The sequence below is a fragment of the Gamsiella multidivaricata genome (assembly GCF_025024155.1).
Source record: "Gamsiella multidivaricata strain RSA 2152 chromosome Unknown BC939scaffold_18, whole genome shotgun sequence".
Lineage (NCBI taxonomy): Eukaryota > Fungi > Mortierellomycota > Mortierellomycetes > Mortierellales > Mortierellaceae > Gamsiella > Gamsiella multidivaricata.
Genome location: NW_026251726.1, coordinates 281,227 through 297,764, shown reverse-complemented (window position 1 = coordinate 297,764; position 16,538 = coordinate 281,227). Strand labels below are relative to the sequence as shown.

The 16,538-nt window shown below is 49.0% G+C and overlaps 5 protein-coding genes across 5 annotated transcripts; 3 read left to right on the top strand and 2 right to left on the bottom strand.

Annotated features, from left to right (window-relative positions):
* Positions 1 to 1,422: 1,422 nt before the first annotated feature.
* BC939DRAFT_501314 (WD40-repeat-containing domain protein) lies at positions 1,423 to 4,535 on the top strand (the record flags this gene model as incomplete). Its single annotated transcript, XM_051560148.1, has 6 exons — positions 1,423 to 1,551; positions 1,638 to 1,965; positions 2,085 to 2,233; positions 2,340 to 3,039; positions 3,140 to 3,967; positions 4,069 to 4,535. The coding sequence occupies 6 exons, from the start codon at positions 1,423 to 1,425 to the stop codon at positions 4,533 to 4,535; spliced, it is 2,601 nt and encodes an 866-aa protein (XP_051414315.1).
* A 91-nt stretch (positions 4,536 to 4,626) lies between these two features.
* On the bottom strand, positions 4,627 to 10,866 carry BC939DRAFT_90673 (uncharacterized protein). The gene is made up of 10 exons (XM_051561984.1): positions 10,678 to 10,866; positions 10,328 to 10,564; positions 10,186 to 10,220; positions 9,797 to 10,072; positions 9,584 to 9,714; positions 9,294 to 9,492; positions 5,451 to 9,200; positions 5,241 to 5,350; positions 4,957 to 5,149; positions 4,627 to 4,852 (listed from the first exon to the last, which is right to left on the bottom strand). Exons 1-10 carry the CDS (start codon positions 10,733 to 10,735, stop codon positions 4,718 to 4,720), a joined length of 5,124 nt encoding a protein of 1,707 aa, XP_051414314.1. The 5' UTR covers positions 10,736 to 10,866; the 3' UTR covers positions 4,627 to 4,717.
* Positions 10,867 to 11,529: 663 nt separating this feature from the next.
* Positions 11,530 to 12,774, bottom strand: BC939DRAFT_445355 (GPI biosynthesis protein family Pig-F-domain-containing protein). Its single transcript, XM_051554793.1, has 3 exons — positions 12,292 to 12,774; positions 12,077 to 12,193; positions 11,530 to 11,948 (listed from the first exon to the last, which is right to left on the bottom strand). The coding sequence occupies exons 1-3, from the start codon at positions 12,744 to 12,746 to the stop codon at positions 11,678 to 11,680; spliced, it is 843 nt and encodes a 280-aa protein (XP_051414313.1). The 5' UTR covers positions 12,747 to 12,774; the 3' UTR covers positions 11,530 to 11,677.
* Positions 12,775 to 13,942: 1,168 nt separating this feature from the next.
* On the top strand, positions 13,943 to 15,364 carry BC939DRAFT_394871 (uncharacterized protein; the record flags this gene model as incomplete). The annotated part of the gene is made up of 2 exons (XM_051552185.1): positions 13,943 to 14,576; positions 14,646 to 15,364. 2 exons carry the CDS (start codon positions 13,943 to 13,945, stop codon positions 15,362 to 15,364), a joined length of 1,353 nt encoding a protein of 450 aa, XP_051414312.1.
* Positions 15,365 to 15,854: 490 nt separating this feature from the next.
* On the top strand, positions 15,855 to 16,463 carry BC939DRAFT_483592 (ribosomal S13/S15 N-terminal domain-containing protein; the record flags this gene model as incomplete). Its single annotated transcript, XM_051559195.1, has 2 exons — positions 15,855 to 16,276; positions 16,430 to 16,463. 2 exons carry the CDS (start codon positions 15,855 to 15,857, stop codon positions 16,461 to 16,463), a joined length of 456 nt encoding a protein of 151 aa, XP_051414311.1.
* Positions 16,464 to 16,538: the final 75 nt, after the last annotated feature.

Genomic DNA, 16,538 nt, shown 5'->3' with positions numbered 1-16,538 from the left:
ATTCGCCCTTCTCTATAGAAAGAAGTTTTCATTGAATATAACGATGCGAGCTAAAGGTGAGAGTGGCTCTTTAATTCATCGCCACACGAACAAGAACGTCAGGATCTTCCTTTCGCTCAACCCGCCGAACATCAAGCTAGAGCTCAAGTGCAATCGCATTTTCAATAATCATATGAAGAACGATCTCAGAGCCACTCGATCTTGAGGAGCTAATACTTCGGGCCGATCATCGAAGAGCAAGACGCGGATGTGTTCGGAATTTGTGCATTCGACAAGGAAACCTCGAGCTGGGCAGGACAACGGTCAGATAAAGAACACTATGATCGATGGGCGCCTCCACACACTCGGAAGCTTGTTATGTTTAATTCTTAGAAAATCATCCTGAAGCATTAATTTAATATTACCAGGGATAGCCCTTTGCTGGAGAACGTGACATTGTATATTGAAGCTACATTGACCTTCACCATGGACGCGTTGTCGAGGCTTTTGTCACGCAGTCTCCACCGAATTTCGAGCTGCTCCTTCTGTACGACAAAGATGTTACCAGGATTATTGATGCACAATAACGAATGTCACGTCTTTCGGTTCCTTGTAGTGGGTCCGAACGTTGTATGTTCCAGGCATTACGACACTATTTTGGCGCGATCAGGGGATTAGGGTCAACGCACCCTGTTTCGAGATGTTGTTCCTGTTCTCGGTTAAAGCTTCGTGAGCAAGAGTGTATTTACCAAGGGCATTGGCGAAGGCAGACCATAGGTATGCCGTTCGATTAAAATATTTCCTCGTTCCATTTTGACCAACGAAAGAAAGTATGGCTTTTAATCGAAGACCCTCCAGCAGCTTGCGAAGCTGATGCTGTTGGAGTTACTTGATATCAGTGTTCTTTCAAACGAGGAGCCATTGCCCCAAATGGAACCGCTGGAACTTCGAATTCAGAGCGAACTGAGGTCGCTAGCGAGTCTAAGAAACTGTATGAAATCAATTAAGTTCGCACGAGACAGTTGGCTGACATAACAAACGAGACATGAACGTTGAGAAATCTGAAGAGCCTCATAATTATACAGGGAAAGATGAACAGGAGTAACGAATACAACGAGGCACTTCAATGTTTGCTGCAAATCCAAGATATACCTTACCCACCTATGAATAAACGTAATGAAGTAGTGTCCAGCATATCGCAGCGAAGACATTCCGCATTTAGTGCACTGTTATGAGAACGCCGCCCAACGATACCGAACCTCATTTTGGCGTACTTGGTGAGACGCACTAAAACACCTCTGCTGGTCCTTTCAAAAATCGAAAACGGTCACTCAATACATTTTGTTTTCATTTTGGGGGCGCCAAATCTGCAGGAGGCTCTACCCCACTTCTGTTGTCCTTATGCAACCCACCGAGCAACTCATCCCTACAGGGAAAGTGCACATGAACATGGAGGCCACATTGGAATACATCAGCGTCGGATGCAATAGGCTTACACAGGCACTAGCTTGGGGTGTCGACGGGCTCGCTGCATTCGGAGCGCACCATGCCGTAGCACTATATAACCCTATGGTAAGTAAGGACGACCACTCCAGCGGGCCTTACCTGGTTCCGTTGCTATAGCGTACTCACACGAATCACTCTTCTATTGTGAACAGGACCCTGCAAGAAGAGGCGTTCGCTCGACTCTTCAGGGCCACACTGCCCGCGTCAACTGCGTTGCTTTCATTAACAGGGGCCACGAACTCGAACAAAAGAACGTGGCGATCGTCTCAGGATCGGCGGACAAGACTGTCAGGATTTGGAAGCGACATGGAGACGACAAGTGGATATGCTCGGCCGTTTTGGAAGGGCATACAGGATCTGTCATCACCATTGGTGTCATCAGAGCCAGATCGATCCAGGGCGAGAAGGACCTGCTGGCAACGGGGTCAGGCGATGGCACAATAAAGATCTGGGAGCGCGTGGAAATCGACAATAGCAAGGGTATGGATCTCAGCTCTCAACCCAACTCTTGCCTTAAGGTAGTGGACTGGTTCAAAACGTTTTCACATCAACAGCGCATTAACAGGATCATGACCCTGCTTTTTTGCACGATCTGTTAGACGAGGTCGCCTGTATACAGACAATACAGGTCGGGAAGAAATATGCTCAGTCAATAGCTATTTCTTATTTCCCCAATACCACAGTGCCGGTCATGGCTGTGGGCAGCACTGACAACAGGATTAGCATTTACGCATTTCAGGCGAAGCAGGTCCGTGTTTTTTACCTCATAGCCAAATTGCCGCAGCACCATTTAGACTGTACGCCACTGAATTACTGATCATTTGCAATGACTCATGTCTGTTTCGCATCGCTAGTTTGATAAAGTCTTGTCTTTGCAGGGACATGACAACTGGGTACGCTCATTGGATTTTGCTACATTCACAAAGGAGGATGGCGCCACGGACGAGTCAGACACAGGCCACCAAACCAGTAAGAACACATCGCATCATCATACATTGCAGGACGGCGACTTGCTGCTTGCTTCTGGGTCCCAGGACAAATACATTCGTTTATGGAGGATATCTCCCGTCGATAAATCCGAGGAATCGCAGGACGATACAGTCAAGGCGGGATCTGAAGGCGCATTGACCCAGGATATGCTAAAGAGCCTTGAGGAGATGTCAAAGTCAGGAACACAGCTCAGTACAAAGGCACATATTATCGACGTCGCTCTAGACTCGGCAGAAACGAAACGCTTCTCCGTCATTTTTGAGGCATTGTTACTGGGACATGAGGATTGGGTTTATACTATCAACTGGCAGCCCCCTATGTTATTGAACGGCAAGTATTATCAGCCTATGAGTTTACTTTCAGCCTCTACCGACAAAAGTATGATGATTTGGAAGCCGGACGAGTCGACAGGCGTGTGGATCAACAGCACTCAGGTCGGTGAGGTTGGTGGCAATACTATTGGCTTCTATGGAGGATTGTTTGGACCAGATGGACGATGGATTCTGGCATACGGATATAATGGCGCGTTCCATATCTGGAAGAACGAGGGCAACGAGACTACAGGTAATATGGACATACCTCGTCGCTCGTTACTAATTTTTTTTGCAAGGCTATATCGAGAACATGAGCTGACAGATTTTTTTTATGGGGTGCGTTTCGATAGATCGCTGGGTGCCGCAGGTCTCTGCAAGCGGACACTACGCCTCGGTTCAGGATCTGACATGGGACCCTACACAGTCATACCTGGTCACCGTCTCGCTTGATCAGACGGCACGCTTGTTCTCTCCCTGGAAGCACACAGAGGAGGTATCAGGAGCAAATGTCTCGACGTGGCACGAGATCGCCAGACCCCAGATTCATGGTTACGATGCCCAGTGCATTGCTTTCTCCGATAAGTGGACTTTTGTCAGTGGATCGGACGAAAAGGTCCTCCGTGTTTTTGATGCTCCACAGACATTTGTTCGCTCGTTGGCGCACCTTACCGGAAATGACGCCGCCCTTGCGGAGGTGAGCTCGCGTCCTGTTGGAGCGAATCTGCCAGCATTGGGCTTGTCGAACAAAGCTGTGTTTGAGAACGATATCGCATCCATGGTTGAGGCACAAGAATCAGAGGACTATTTGTCAGATCAGGCGTTCGTTTCCACGGGCGCAACACCAACGTCGTTGATCGAGACCATGACACACCCGCCTTTTGAGGAGCATCTGCTGCAGCATACGCTCTGGCCTGAGGTCGAGAAACTGTTTGGACATGGATATGAGCTCATGTGCGTAGATGCCTCCCATGATGGTAAATGGGTTGCTTCAGCATGTAAGGCGCATACGCCCGATCAGGCTGGTGTCCGATTGTTTGATGCGCATTCATGGAAGCAGACACCAGCGCCCTTGGTATCGCATACGTTGACGGTCACTAAGGTTAAGTTCTCGCACAGTGACAAGTACCTGTTGAGTATCTCCAGAGATCGTCTTTGGAGCGTATATGAGCGCGTCAATGGTATGCACAAAAAAGCTGAGATTTTCTGCCGCATACTGTTCTACCTGCAAGTACGCACCACTAATTGATACTCTCTATTTTTAATATTATGTTTCTAATAGCTGCTAATCCGTATAGACTGATAGTGAGTAACAAGGCCCATGCTCGTATTCTTTGGGATTGCTCTTGGTCCCACGACGACACCCTCTTTGCAACGGGATCGCGCGATAAAACTGTCAAAATTTGGAAGACATCCATATGGACGAACATGACGACCATCAAACTGCCGGAGGCTGTCACTGCCGTGGAATTCGCTCCCTCAATGCCTGGACGTGAGGAGACACAGAAGGAGCATGTGCTTGCAGTTGGACTGGAAGACGGCCGCATATTTCTGTTCAGATGTTTGGCAGAGAAACCAGAAGAGTGGACCCTCTTGAGAGAGATAGCACGCGAGTTCACGCACGCTGGCATGGTGAATGGATTAGCCTGGAGACTGGCCAAGGACGAGAACGGCGCATTGAGCAAATTACAGCTTGCTAGTTGTGGAGTCGACCACTCTGTGCGACTCTTCAACGTTACCCTCCAATAAACATTGCTGCAGTTCCTAGGGAACTTGAACATAGCTTTATTGTTTTGTCGGGCGTTTATGAGTGGTGTTACAAATGATATATTCGTTTTTATATGGCGGGGAAGGAGGGATGATATTGGCAAATTACTTCAAAGTTGCTTCTAACCAAGAAGCGAGGACTGGGTAGTGGATGTTTCTATGTTTCATTTTACGTAAGAAATCTGGGAGAGGTCAAAGAACTGGTCCAGATGGTTCAGCCACGAGCACATCTCGTCGCGGTTGGGTGCTTGCATAAGATACGCGTTACTTGATGTGTATATTGCAAAGACATATTGCCGCTGTTTGGTGTCCATAACAAGGGTGAGCAAAAAGTATCGATTAGTACGTTAGCAAAGAAGGCGAAGATATCAAGAAGATTGAAAGCATGTAATGCATCCCTTACCTTGAGCATGTTTTCGAGGTCCTTCTGGTAGTCAACTCGAACATGGGTCAAATTAACGACTCCGAGTTCGTCCGTCTCTGTCGAATTGGTGTAGATGTACATGTAAGGGCGACGGATCACGAACCAGCACTTGACCCACGTCTCGTCGCGATTTTCGGGGTAGAAAAGATATCCTTTCTTCGAGACATTGTCACTGATCAAGCATAGGAATGCATAAAGATAATTAGAAAGCCGACTCCAAGTGACAGAAGGCGCAAAACAAATCACTATGCGCAGATGATTACCTCTTGGTCACCATCTTCACTTCAGACTGCAGCTGAGGGGAAGGACGAGGTTGTTTGAGCACTTCTGGGTTATCCATGTCGAGCGATGGAGGATCCTGACTGAGCACCACCTATGGATCAAGAAAATATCAGTAGATTGCATTATAAGTAAAATGAAAAAGATTAGAGTGCCTACGTCTTGCTTAGACAACCAAGCAGTCGCAATCATACCTCTTCCAGCGAGATGGATTTGGAGAGCCACAGGTCAAGGATGCGCCGCAGTAGCTTATGCTCATGATCAACCGCCCCCTGGTTACTGCCTGCTTCCGTGCCGAGTTTTGATGACTCGTCTCCATCCTTTGATATCGGCCGTGATTGCGTAGTCCCCTTCAACAGCTGTAGCCAATGTCTCGTCCTCTCAACCTCCTCACGCTTCTGGATCGCCTCCCTTGTGGTTTTGAACTCGTTCAGGAGCGAGACTCCTCGAGGTCTCCAAACTCCAGCCAAGAACTCCTCTCCTCTCACATACTTGCTGGCAGTGTTCATCCGCCAAAGCTCAGATGCCTTCTTGGCCACAATCGGCCGCAACGTCAGTAAGAACAATCCGCTTGCTTTTTTAAGCACTCTTGTGTTGGATTGTTGCAGGAACATGGGAACAAGCCTGTAAGGCGAATGAGATGTGGCCCGTGCCTCCCTGTCTTGAATCTGAGCCGTAATATCCATCTGGAAGCACAAAGGATCCATACACCGCTCTGCCTCCACAAACCAGGTTAATGTCAACAAAACTCGCGTATTCGACGCCGTCACCCTGTTCAAGAACAGGGACTCATGCAGTGTGCTGTCCCACGAAGCTTGAGCGACCAGTAGGCTAGTGCCGTCGGTGGGGTACTCCACCTTCTGTCCTGGTACGATGTTGAGCGAGATGTCTTCTCTGGGTGGCGAGTCTGTGATCCTGCCCTTACTATCGAGGAGTCGAACTCGTCCTATTTTAATCCCAGAGACGCCACTCCATACAAACTGACGGCCAGAAGTATGCGACATTCTCAGAACGATACGTCGCTGCAGTCCCTGTCGAAGCTGGAAGGACCCCGTGTCAACCGTCGAGTTCGACACCACTTGTACAGGTACATACTCGCCAGTAGGTGCCAGCTCGCATACTTGAATATGCGCGAGGACATCATGCTGTTCCTCCGTCATCAACTCATCCTCTGAGCGGCGCTCCGTAAGAGATGCGGCTGAAGCGCCTCGTACAGTTGCTCTGCATCCGCTACGCTGCGAACCATTTCCATTTGTCGCCAGAGGTTTGCTGGGTGCTGGACCTTGTTGGGCCTCCTCCTGGTCCATGTCCCACTTTTCCCATCTAGCGAGTGCCGTAGTTGTTGCTTCTCCAAACACTTCAAAATGCAGCGATTCGTGTAGCAGCACGTCCAAAATGGACTCAGTGACGACCATTGATAGGGTCTGCGAGAATCCAAAAAAGATGGGCCCGTCATCGAAACCGCTCACAGTCTCGGTTGCAAACAGTTTATCGTTGCGGATGCTCGCAGTCTGAGATGACCCAGAAGCGTCTTTTCCTGCACCTGAAAAGTTAGATAGTCTGAATTGAGCATGGACATGGGTATATTGCTTTTCAGAAAGCCCTTCAATATCGATGAGTGAGATTTCAAACAAGACTTGGTCGCCAACTTTGACTGGGTCCGGTGCTTCTGCTGGGTCTTGCTCTAGCTGGTCCTGGTCTCCATTCGCTTCGTGATGTAGACTGCGTCCGTCTGTTTGATTAGGTGGTGGGGTAGCTGGGGCTTCTATAGCGGTCGGACTCTTGGCGCGATTGTGATTGAGTGGCGTGATTCCTATCCTGGCCCGTCCCAGTATTCGTCCGGTCATCCTGCAAAGGATGGGTACGACCGATTGCTTGAACTGCAGCTTGGCTAGACACATCAAGGATGTCGAAGCACTCCCAATAAACGTGAATCTGGGGGCTGGCGATTCGTAAAAAGGATCCTCCATGTTGAAATGTTTTCGGTACTGAGGTCGGTCCACGAAGTTGTATAGGTTCCGCATTCGATGTAGACGGGCTTTGAGCTTCTCAAGCGACCAGGTATAGATTGAATTGTGCTTATTATCGATGACTTTAATACCCACGCAAGGTCGCTTGATTGTCTGAAGGGACGTATCTTCGTCGCTGTTGAATTGTGAAAGTCCCGAATTCGATTCCCAGTGTGATTCCGGATTCCCAAAAGGTCCTGCCTCGAGTATGGTGAACTGGTATACGACCTGCTTAGAAAGTTCACGGCTAATGATGTTGGCTTCCTTGACCAGGACCGCGTTCGTGAGAATGGTTTCAGCCATTTGGATTTTTCTGTACTCCTTCCAACGCGATATGGTCTTGCGAATCAGCTCCAGCTCATGGTCGGTATATAGTAGCAAAGATTTCCCCTTGAGCTTCGTCTCGTCGAGATTGCTACTCGCCATGCTAAGTAATGACATGCGCTTCATTTTTTCCTCGAATTGCTCCCGCTGCTCCTCTAGCTGTGCCATGAGATCTTCTTTGGCCTGTCGCAGCCGTTCCTCCATGAGTGTCTTTTCAGCCAACAATTCGTCTGACTTAGCCTCCACTGCGGACAGGTTCTGGATTTTAGCCTCGTATTCCAGTCGCTGTTGATTCATCTGCTGCATCTCCTGTTCTGCAATCCGAAGTTTCTCCTTCAAAGCCAACGCAGATGATTCTAATGGCGGTACCTGGTTCTCTCGTCCATCCTCTTCGAGCACTGCGTGCTCACCATGCCACCGCTCTACTGTCGAAAGTCTTGATGATCTCGATTCAGTGTCGTCATCAAAGTAGGATCCTCCACGACTCTCGGGCCGCATACCCTTTCGCTGGTATCTGACCCTGGCAATATTGTCGAAAAGAACGTCCAGGTCCTGATCCTTGAGTTGATGAATACTGGATTCCGACAGCATATGTGCATGTATAACAGCTTCTTTTCGCGCATAGTTCCAGTCGACGAACTCCGATATGACCGACGCCGACGAGATTGGGGAGTCAGGGCGATCCTCAGGCCGATCATCCTCCATGCTGTTCGAATGACCAGGCTGTAGGATCTTGGAAGCAGGCGATGAGACAGAGCTTGACGCTGCAGTATTTTGTTGTTGCTGATCCCTCTCTTTCCGAACTTCTTCCGGGTGATTGAAACGAAAGACGTGGTAATCGCCTAAGATGACTCGAAACCCTGAGCGAAGTCGCTTCGGTTTACTAATCCGTAGGCCGTTCACCATCGTCATGGATGAGCTGCCGGGGTATATTGTGACGACTGAGTTGTTGTTCTCGAAATAACAGTGTTGATCCAGAATGTTGCTACCTGATAATCGGATATCAGCAGGTGTGGATGATCCCAGCTTTCCCACATGCGTCTTGCCAGACTTGAGCTGGTACACCAAGCATTCTGACATCAAAGGGTCCTCATTCAGGTTCACCAGATGGGGCATCTTTTTGGGAGTATGCACACCAATGTGCCCTTTTTCGACCGAAATGCCAAGTTCCTCCAGCGTCCGCTCGCGTTCCTGCTGGATTTCCTGCGTCTTCCTCAGCTTCTCCTCCCACGTCTCGTTCAGTTCTGCCATGATCTTCTCCGACGCCTGAACCTCATCTTGTAGCTGCTCTCTCGTGAGCGTTCTAGAATTGCCATGCAAATCCACAATTGTCACCAGTGCATTCGGGGTAGCCAAATTTGAACCTGTCTGTAGGGGATCGCTCACACCCAATTTTGACCGCAGCTCTTGGAGTTCTTCCTTGAGTTCGCGGATAAGCTTGGCGTTCGGATCCTCATTAACGATGGCCTTATTCTTGATTCTCTTGGCCTGGTCTGCATATCGCAGAGTACTAAGCGTCTCGTCGTAATTGACATCTGCCGGTGATAGTGCTGCAATCATGGTCGTTTTGGAATTTCCTCCAAGGCAATCCTTCAGTAGCCATGTCAAGACCTAGTTGTGTTCATTCGGAGTAAATTAATAACTAGCGTGGAACGACCAATCATAAGGCCTCATCGTTGATAAGATAGGATATCGATGTCTTACCGAATCGCGGTATGGTACAAATACTTCAGGCGTCTTCTTGGCTCCTTTCTTCGGCGCAGGTACACTCGATGCATCTGCTAGGGCTGAAATGACCTTACCTAGCGTGGTAAGTGATTTGTTGATGTTGGCGCCTTCCTTCAGTCGTGCACCCGTTGCTCCTGTAGAGTTGGCTCGCTCACTTCCTGCAAGATCCACCAAACTAAATGGCATGAAAGGGAAAGCTGGTCAACAAGAAACATCTAAATAAAAAAATTCAGCAGTGTCAAGCGTACAGAAAGAGTTGGTCATACCAAATCCTTGACACTTTTTCTGTCTCCAGCTTTGTCTCGACATCGTATCGCTTCTGAGTGAGTAGGACGGTGAAGACTGCATGGGATCTACTTGAAGTCTCGTTCATGTTTGTTGCCGCCACCGTTCGGGCCTACAGTTGAATGACAAGGCTGGTCAGTTAAGAGGCCATGTACAATCCCTCAATACACAGAGACAGCCAACATTTCCCGTACCTTGTTGCCTTCATCCATCAGATTCTCAATGTCTTGAAAGGACGTGACCATGAGCTTTGATAGGTCTTCGACATAAGGCCCCAGGGACGGATGTTCGCGCACTTTGAGATGGCCCTTGTTCTTTGGATTCAACAGATCTCGGACCCGCTCGCAATAGATTTCCATATATGAAACCTCAACTCTATAGCTCAACGTGGGATCCTTATTAGCCTCTATTCGCCGGAAAAGCTCTGAGCAGGAAAGGGGTATAATGCCACGATCTTCGCCGTATCCCATCTACAGCGGATTCAAGAAAGAAGGGTAGCTGTTAGTCGCATTGCCGTCTGACATGGTTGATCCTCTCCGTACATTCCTGACTCTCTACACCTGATCGTCGAAAAGTAACTCACCATTGAATACGATTTGCCGCTTCCAGTTTGTCCATCTATTCAAGTTTTAAGAGTCGTAGGAAATAAGAATCTTAACTTTTCGTAGGCATCGTATATTAAATTGGACGCCCTGTTAATCATTCCTGCGTCTCTTCAAACTTACATGCCACAATGCAAGTGTTGTATCCATTGAACGAGTGGTTTAGAAGTTCTACGCCCAGATCATCGTACAACCGCTCCTGTCCTGCATAGTTGGGATCCTTCTTGTCGAAGGACCAATATGAGTGATCGAACGAGAACGACTTAGTAATGCTTCCGCCGCCTTCAGGCCCCTCGGGTTTGGTGATGGTCGTCATATTGCCGTCCATGTGGATGATGCATTCCGCCTTTTTGCTGATTTCTACAGGTTCAAAGCATAGAGAAGGTGTTAGCAACTCTTTGCGAAGCCATCTTCTGTTACTCTTACTGATGATGGCTGGTAGAACATCCAAGCGAGGTTCCCAAGTGACATACCACGACTATTCAGCGGCCGGCAGCGGACCACCACCTTGATATTGCCTCCCTTGCTCATGGTTTAAGCTGATATGGACGAGGCTTTCCGAAGCTGAGAAGGGTGATGCTGCGACTAAGGGATCGCTGTAGGCCTCCTTGTTGACGCTCGTCCTGCGTTCGTGGCAAAGAAAAGTCACCCGTCCGTCCACGTTACTGCCCCCCGGGGGTTGGCTTCACTTTTTTTGGGCGATTCAAAATGCCACGTTGTGCGATCGTCAGGTACGCGTTCCTGGTTCCTGAGAGGTAAAAGATGACAGGGTCGTGTCGGAATCCTGAAAGAGCTAACGATGAGGTCGGAAGCTGGATTTGTCTTGGTAGTACGGACGAGAAGATGACGGGCGGGATGATAGAGCGGGACGGTAAAGTTGAGAGTGAGATGAGGTTGGTCTGGGGCTGATGTGATACGTTGTTGATGAGGCTATGTAGCTCTTCAGTTGAAATTGGATGGGAGAATGAGCAAGAGCTGGATAGATAAGGATCGGATAAGGAGTGAGAGGAAGAGAAGGAGTTGAAGTAAGATGGTGCCTACTATGATGCTGATGGAAGAATGTTACGGCCAATGGGGAGAGAGCCACGAAGAGAGAGGAGTGAGAGCAGCCCGCTTCGTCAGAGCAAAGGAAGAGAGGATGCAAACAAATATCTAAATCAAAGGGCACTATAAGCTGCAGCCGCATGCTCGGTGCAGCAGCCCAAACGGACGTTTACCAAAGAGCAAAAGGATATCGCCATACTGCCAGGACAAGGTGGTGCCTTCAAAAAGGGGGAAGAGCACTGGGGTCACACCCTCGTCTCTTGACAAAGCATAGAAACCACATGGCATTCGTCCTTTATCGCTGTTCAGATTGCTAATAACCATAACTATTCGATCTAATATGAAGCGCTCATTATTTTCTTCCTAAAGTCGTTCCTACTCATGCCTCTCTGCTTGACATTCACTTCACCGAAAGAGTACGCCTATCTATTACTGACTCTTGACCTTCTTAATGTTCGACTTGACATCAGCCCCAATCCCGAACTCGCTCCTTGCTGCTCGATGGCGCATCACGATGCTGGCCACCAGCCCTACAACCGTTCCAATGCAATAGAACAGAAATGAGCCTAGGATACAAGGAACGGGCCATGCCTGCCAGGGTCGGTCCCAATCCAAAGGAATCACAATCGAGCCCAACCATGCGCCAAAAATAGCCATCATTCCCTGGCAATAAAGTGCTGCCTCTGTATACGTTTGCGGACTATTTAAAACGTTGAATGCATGATGACCAATGGCCGTTGACGAGTTAGTGAAAACTGTGACAGTACGATGCAAACGGTGCTATTCACCGATCAGGGATAGGGCAGATCGCAGTTGAGACAAAGGTACCTGGTATGTATGTAAATCCTGAGCCAGCTCTTGAGGTCTGTGCCCAGAACAAATGAGGCCGGGTAAAACGTCAGCAGTGATAAATAGCATGCCAATTGACTTGTTTCCATTGCCTGACTGAGGATAGAGTGGAGAATGTAAGTCAGATCCCTTAAAATTGTCCACAAACGATCCAGACTCAAGTACAATACAAGCAGTGTTCATGCGTAACATACTAGACGAATCCTGCGCCGAATAGTACTGCGAATACATGGCAGAGCAGCGTTCCAACAGCGCCAATGGATACTGAGGTGTTGAAGGCTGCGAAGAGCGACAATGAGGCCTGGTTCCTGCCTTTGCCTGAGTTGTTCATTGCCGTGGTCTGGTATGCAGAATGCAGTTTAGCCTGAACCAGTCCTGTAAGTGTCTGAAAGAGGAAGAGCGAGACTAGCGTCAAGGAGAGTGATGGCAGAGTGCTGATGTTGGCGCCCTGTGCGGCGTCGCTGTCGCCGTGCTTGATCATCTTTGTTGGAATCCAGGTGAGGGTTGCGTATGCCACAATGAGATTGACCATGGCCACCAATGTCATCCTGAGTAACGGGTATGATGGCGTGATAGTCTTTATCGTTTGGGATGGGTTTCTTGGAGAGGCGGTGTCCCTAGCCGCACCCTGACGCGTCGTCCGTTGCATGGTTGGGTCGTTGTTGAAATGGTAGAAGTGTGGAACACCATCCTGTTGCCACCAAACCTCTATTTTGTGATCTTTGGAGCGGCAACACCCTTAATGAACTGGTCTCTCTCTCTCTTTTCCAAACCATCACCTTTCTCACACAGCTCTTTTCATCGTTCCTCAGATCCATCCCTCCTACACCTCCACCCTTGACAATCCGGATCTCCTCTGCTTCATCCGCACACACCCTCTCATCTTTCATCTCTTTGTCGATACTCATCCCTCTCTCACTCGGTTGAAATCCTGCTTCTGCTATTTACAATTTTCTTCTCGTTTGTCAAACGTACGTTCGTTTTATCTCTTCTTCTTGTTCTATTTTTTGATTCGATTTATCTACTTGCTGCTCCCCTTCTTCGTCTTCGCGCTGCCCCCTCGGTGCGATCAACTTGTCCTTCCGACTGATACCTCTGTCCTCAGATCTGCTTTAACGCCCACAATGCACCCGGATTCAATTGCAGTGGGGTGGGTCATGGCACCCTCCTGTGGATGTTCTATCTGGGCCTTTTCTATATCTTGAACTGCTCACCCACTTCTTGAGATTTGTTGGCTGTGTCTTCGTCTTCTGCTCGTTGTATTTACATTGCGATCAACTTTCTTTGTCTTCTTTTTCTTTCTCTCTATCGTTGTATTCTTTTCATTGCTGCCGCTGCAACTGCCATTACTTCTAGTATCCTTTCCGTTCGCCAGTTTCGCCCGTTCGTTTGTTCGTTCGTTCGTCACTTCAGCTTCCTTTCAGTCGCGGCTTTTGCACACAAGAGGGCCCTATTATATTCTTTTCCGCAATCTTTTCTTAGTTGCTTCTCTCCACCAACCACAACGACATGAAGCGAAGCAACGATTACGCTCAGAGCCATGATGCCTTCAAGAAGCCTCGTGTCGCCCAGGGCTATAACATGGGCAATACTTACTCGAACCACGGCAGTATGAGCGGTTCCTCGGGCGATTTGTACGGAGGTGGATATGGTGCAAATCCTATGGCGATGGTTGGCTATGGCCAGATGCCCGGCGGCAACTCATATGGAAACCATTATGGCGCCGATCCATCCATGTCCATGGCCATGGCCATGCCTACGCCCTTTCAGCCATATCAGGCGCCTGCTTCGATGAGCCCCTTTGGGAACGTCCCCTTTCAAGGCTCTTTCCAAGCCAATGCAGGAATGGGAGCACCTGCTGGCCGCACCGTTTATATCGGCAATGTTCCACCGGAGAGCTCAATCGAGGAGGTTTTGAACCTGGTCAGGAGCGGTCTTGTGGAGAGCGCTCGACTTCTGCCCGAAAAGAACTGCGCCTTTGTTTCTTTTGTCGACACGAATGCTGCTGCAGTCTTCCATCGCGTGGCCAACTCGCACAAGTTCAACATTGGAGGACGTGATCTCAAGGTCGGCTGGGGTAAACCATCGCAGGTGCCTCCTCTGGTTCTTCAAGCTGTTCAGCAGGGGGCTACCAGAAACGTCTTTTTGGGCGGCATTGACGACTCGGTCACGGAACAGGGATTGCGCGAGGACTTTTCCGAGTTTGGGCAAATTGATACCGTCAAGATCTTGCGGGAGAAGAACATTGCCTTTGTGCACTTTACAAGCATCGGTAATGCCATGAAGGCGGTCTCGGCCTTACCTCACGATCCTCGATACGCTGGACGCCGCGTCAACTATGGCAAGGACCGATGTGCCAAGAATAGTACAGTAGGAGTCTCTGGCGGAATGCCCAATAACTTTACGTTTGGTACACCTGGATTCGCGGGCTACGGATCATCGATGCCATTCAATCCAACCTTTGACGGGTTTTCAGCAGGTGGTCGCATGGGTGGTATGGGATCTGGTCCCAATGGAGCCAACTCGATGATGGGAGTTACCGGTGGAGCATTGACGGCAGAGGGCAACCGGACGATCTATCTTGGCAACATTAGTGACGAGACAACATGCGAGGAGCTCTGCAACATCATTCGTGGCGGCATTCTCAGTAATATCCGCTATCTTCCACAGAAGCACATCGCCTTTGTCAGCTTCTTGGATCCCCAGGCGGCTACCAACTTTTACAACATCGCGACTCAAGGACTCGTACTCAACGGACGCACATTGAAGGTCGGCTGGGGCCAGAATGCGCATGCACTTCCGCATCAAGTCATTGAAGCAGCGCAAAGAGGTGCCACACGTAATGTTTACCTGGGATCGATTAACGAATCGTTTACAGAGGACAGGCTGCGACAGGACTTTGCCGAGTTTGGCGAGATCGAGCTCGTGAACCTGTTGAAGGAGAAGAATTGCGGATTCGTCAACTTTACCAACATTTTGTCAGCGGTCAAGGCAGTTGAAAATATTCGCCACAACCCCTCGTATGAGACCGTCAAGGTCAGCTATGGACGGGACCGTTGCGGTAACCCACCAAGGCCTCAGCGGCAATACAACAGGCAGTCGAACGGAAACAGATACAATTCTGAGAATGGCAGTGAAGGCGACCTGCCGGATATTGGATCGGACTCGGTAGCCAAGATCAAAGACACTACCTCCAGGCTGGAGGACTCTGCCAGCGATATCAAGGCCTTTGAGGAGGACGATGTGATGTTTCAGGTTGGCGTGTGAGGTCGGAGGATACATAATGGGTAGTGCACGTGATAAATCGACTGAATTAAGGGTCCTGCGTAATACGCCAAATAAAATTTTTACGATTGCTGGGTAAACAAAAAGTAGACGCTGGTGGGATTGACCTTTTTCCTTCTCTCTCGCACATTCCACAAAGGTATACATACCACTGGGATCGACTCACTCAGCGCATACCATCTGCGACGGAACTCGTCTTTGGGACACGAACTCGATAAGGAACGATAACTGGATAATTTCAGGACAAAGCGAAAGGGTCGCATACTGGAACTATCATCATGGATCATTGATTCTTTATAGAATCCGACTTTTTTGTAAACAACATTCAAAGTGGGCCAGCATCTACTGACTGAACAGGATTTAGATCCAAGTTGTCAACAGCATCATCTACCAAAGCATTGGGAAGGACTTTTCTGGGCTCATCTCTGACTCGTCTCCCCTTTCCGATTTCTCATCAACAGAATTATTCAAAATGGGTCGCATGCACAGCAGTGGTAAGGGTATCTCGAGCTCCGCTCTCCCCTACAAGCGTTCTCCTCCTTCGTGGTTGAAGACCTCGCCTGAGGATGTCTGCGATTCGATCTTCAAGCTCGCCAAGAAGGGTATGACCCCCTCCCAGATCGGTGTTATCCTCCGTGATTCCCAGGGTATTGCCCAGGTCAAGAACGTCACCGGTAACAAGATTCTCCGTATCTTGAAGTCCAACGGTCTCGCCCCCGAGATCCCCGAGGATCTTTACCACTTGATTAAGAAGGCTGTCGCCGTCCGCAAGCACTTGGAGCGCAACCGCAAGGATTGCGATGGCAAGTTCCGCCTCATTTTGATTGAGTCGCGTATCCACCGTCTTGCTCGCTACTACAAGACCGCTGGTCAGCTCCCTCCCACCTGGAAGTAGTAAGTGGCATTTCTATTGCGTTGGAGTTTGGAGTTTTTTTTTATTGTTTTTTTTAGTGACCTCTGGTTTGCTTTAAGAAAATGCCAGAGAGGTTTTTTAATTCCACTTTTTTTTTACTAACTCCTTACTTCATCTTTTTTTCAACTGTATAGTGAGTCTGCCACTGCCTCCGCTCTCGTTGCCTAAATTATTGCTTACGAGCAATAATTGGAGGGTTATCGACGCTCGTGTCAGTCGGTCGCTTTTCAATAAAGTCGAAGT

Coding starts and splice junctions, on each gene's coding strand:
- BC939DRAFT_445355 (XM_051554793.1), bottom strand. CDS start 12,746: ATGCAACGGACGACGCGTCAGGGTGCGGCTAGGGACACCGCCTCTCCA. Junction 12,194..12,291: donor TTCGGCGCAGGATTCGTCTA/GTATGTTACGCA, acceptor CTCTATCCTCAG/TCAGGCAATGGAAACAAGTC. Junction 11,949..12,076: donor AGGATTTACATACATACCAG/GTACCTTTGTCT, acceptor CGTTTTAAATAG/TCCGCAAACGTATACAGAGG.
- BC939DRAFT_90673 (XM_051561984.1), bottom strand. CDS start 10,735: ATGAGCAAGGGAGGCAATATCAAGGTGGTGGTCCGCTGCCGGCCGCTG. Junction 9,715..9,796: donor TGATGGATGAAGGCAACAAG/GTACGGGAAATG, acceptor ATTCAACTGTAG/GCCCGAACGGTGGCGGCAAC. Junction 9,201..9,293: donor TTGTACCATACCGCGATTCG/GTAAGACATCGA, acceptor GAACACAACTAG/GTCTTGACATGGCTACTGAA.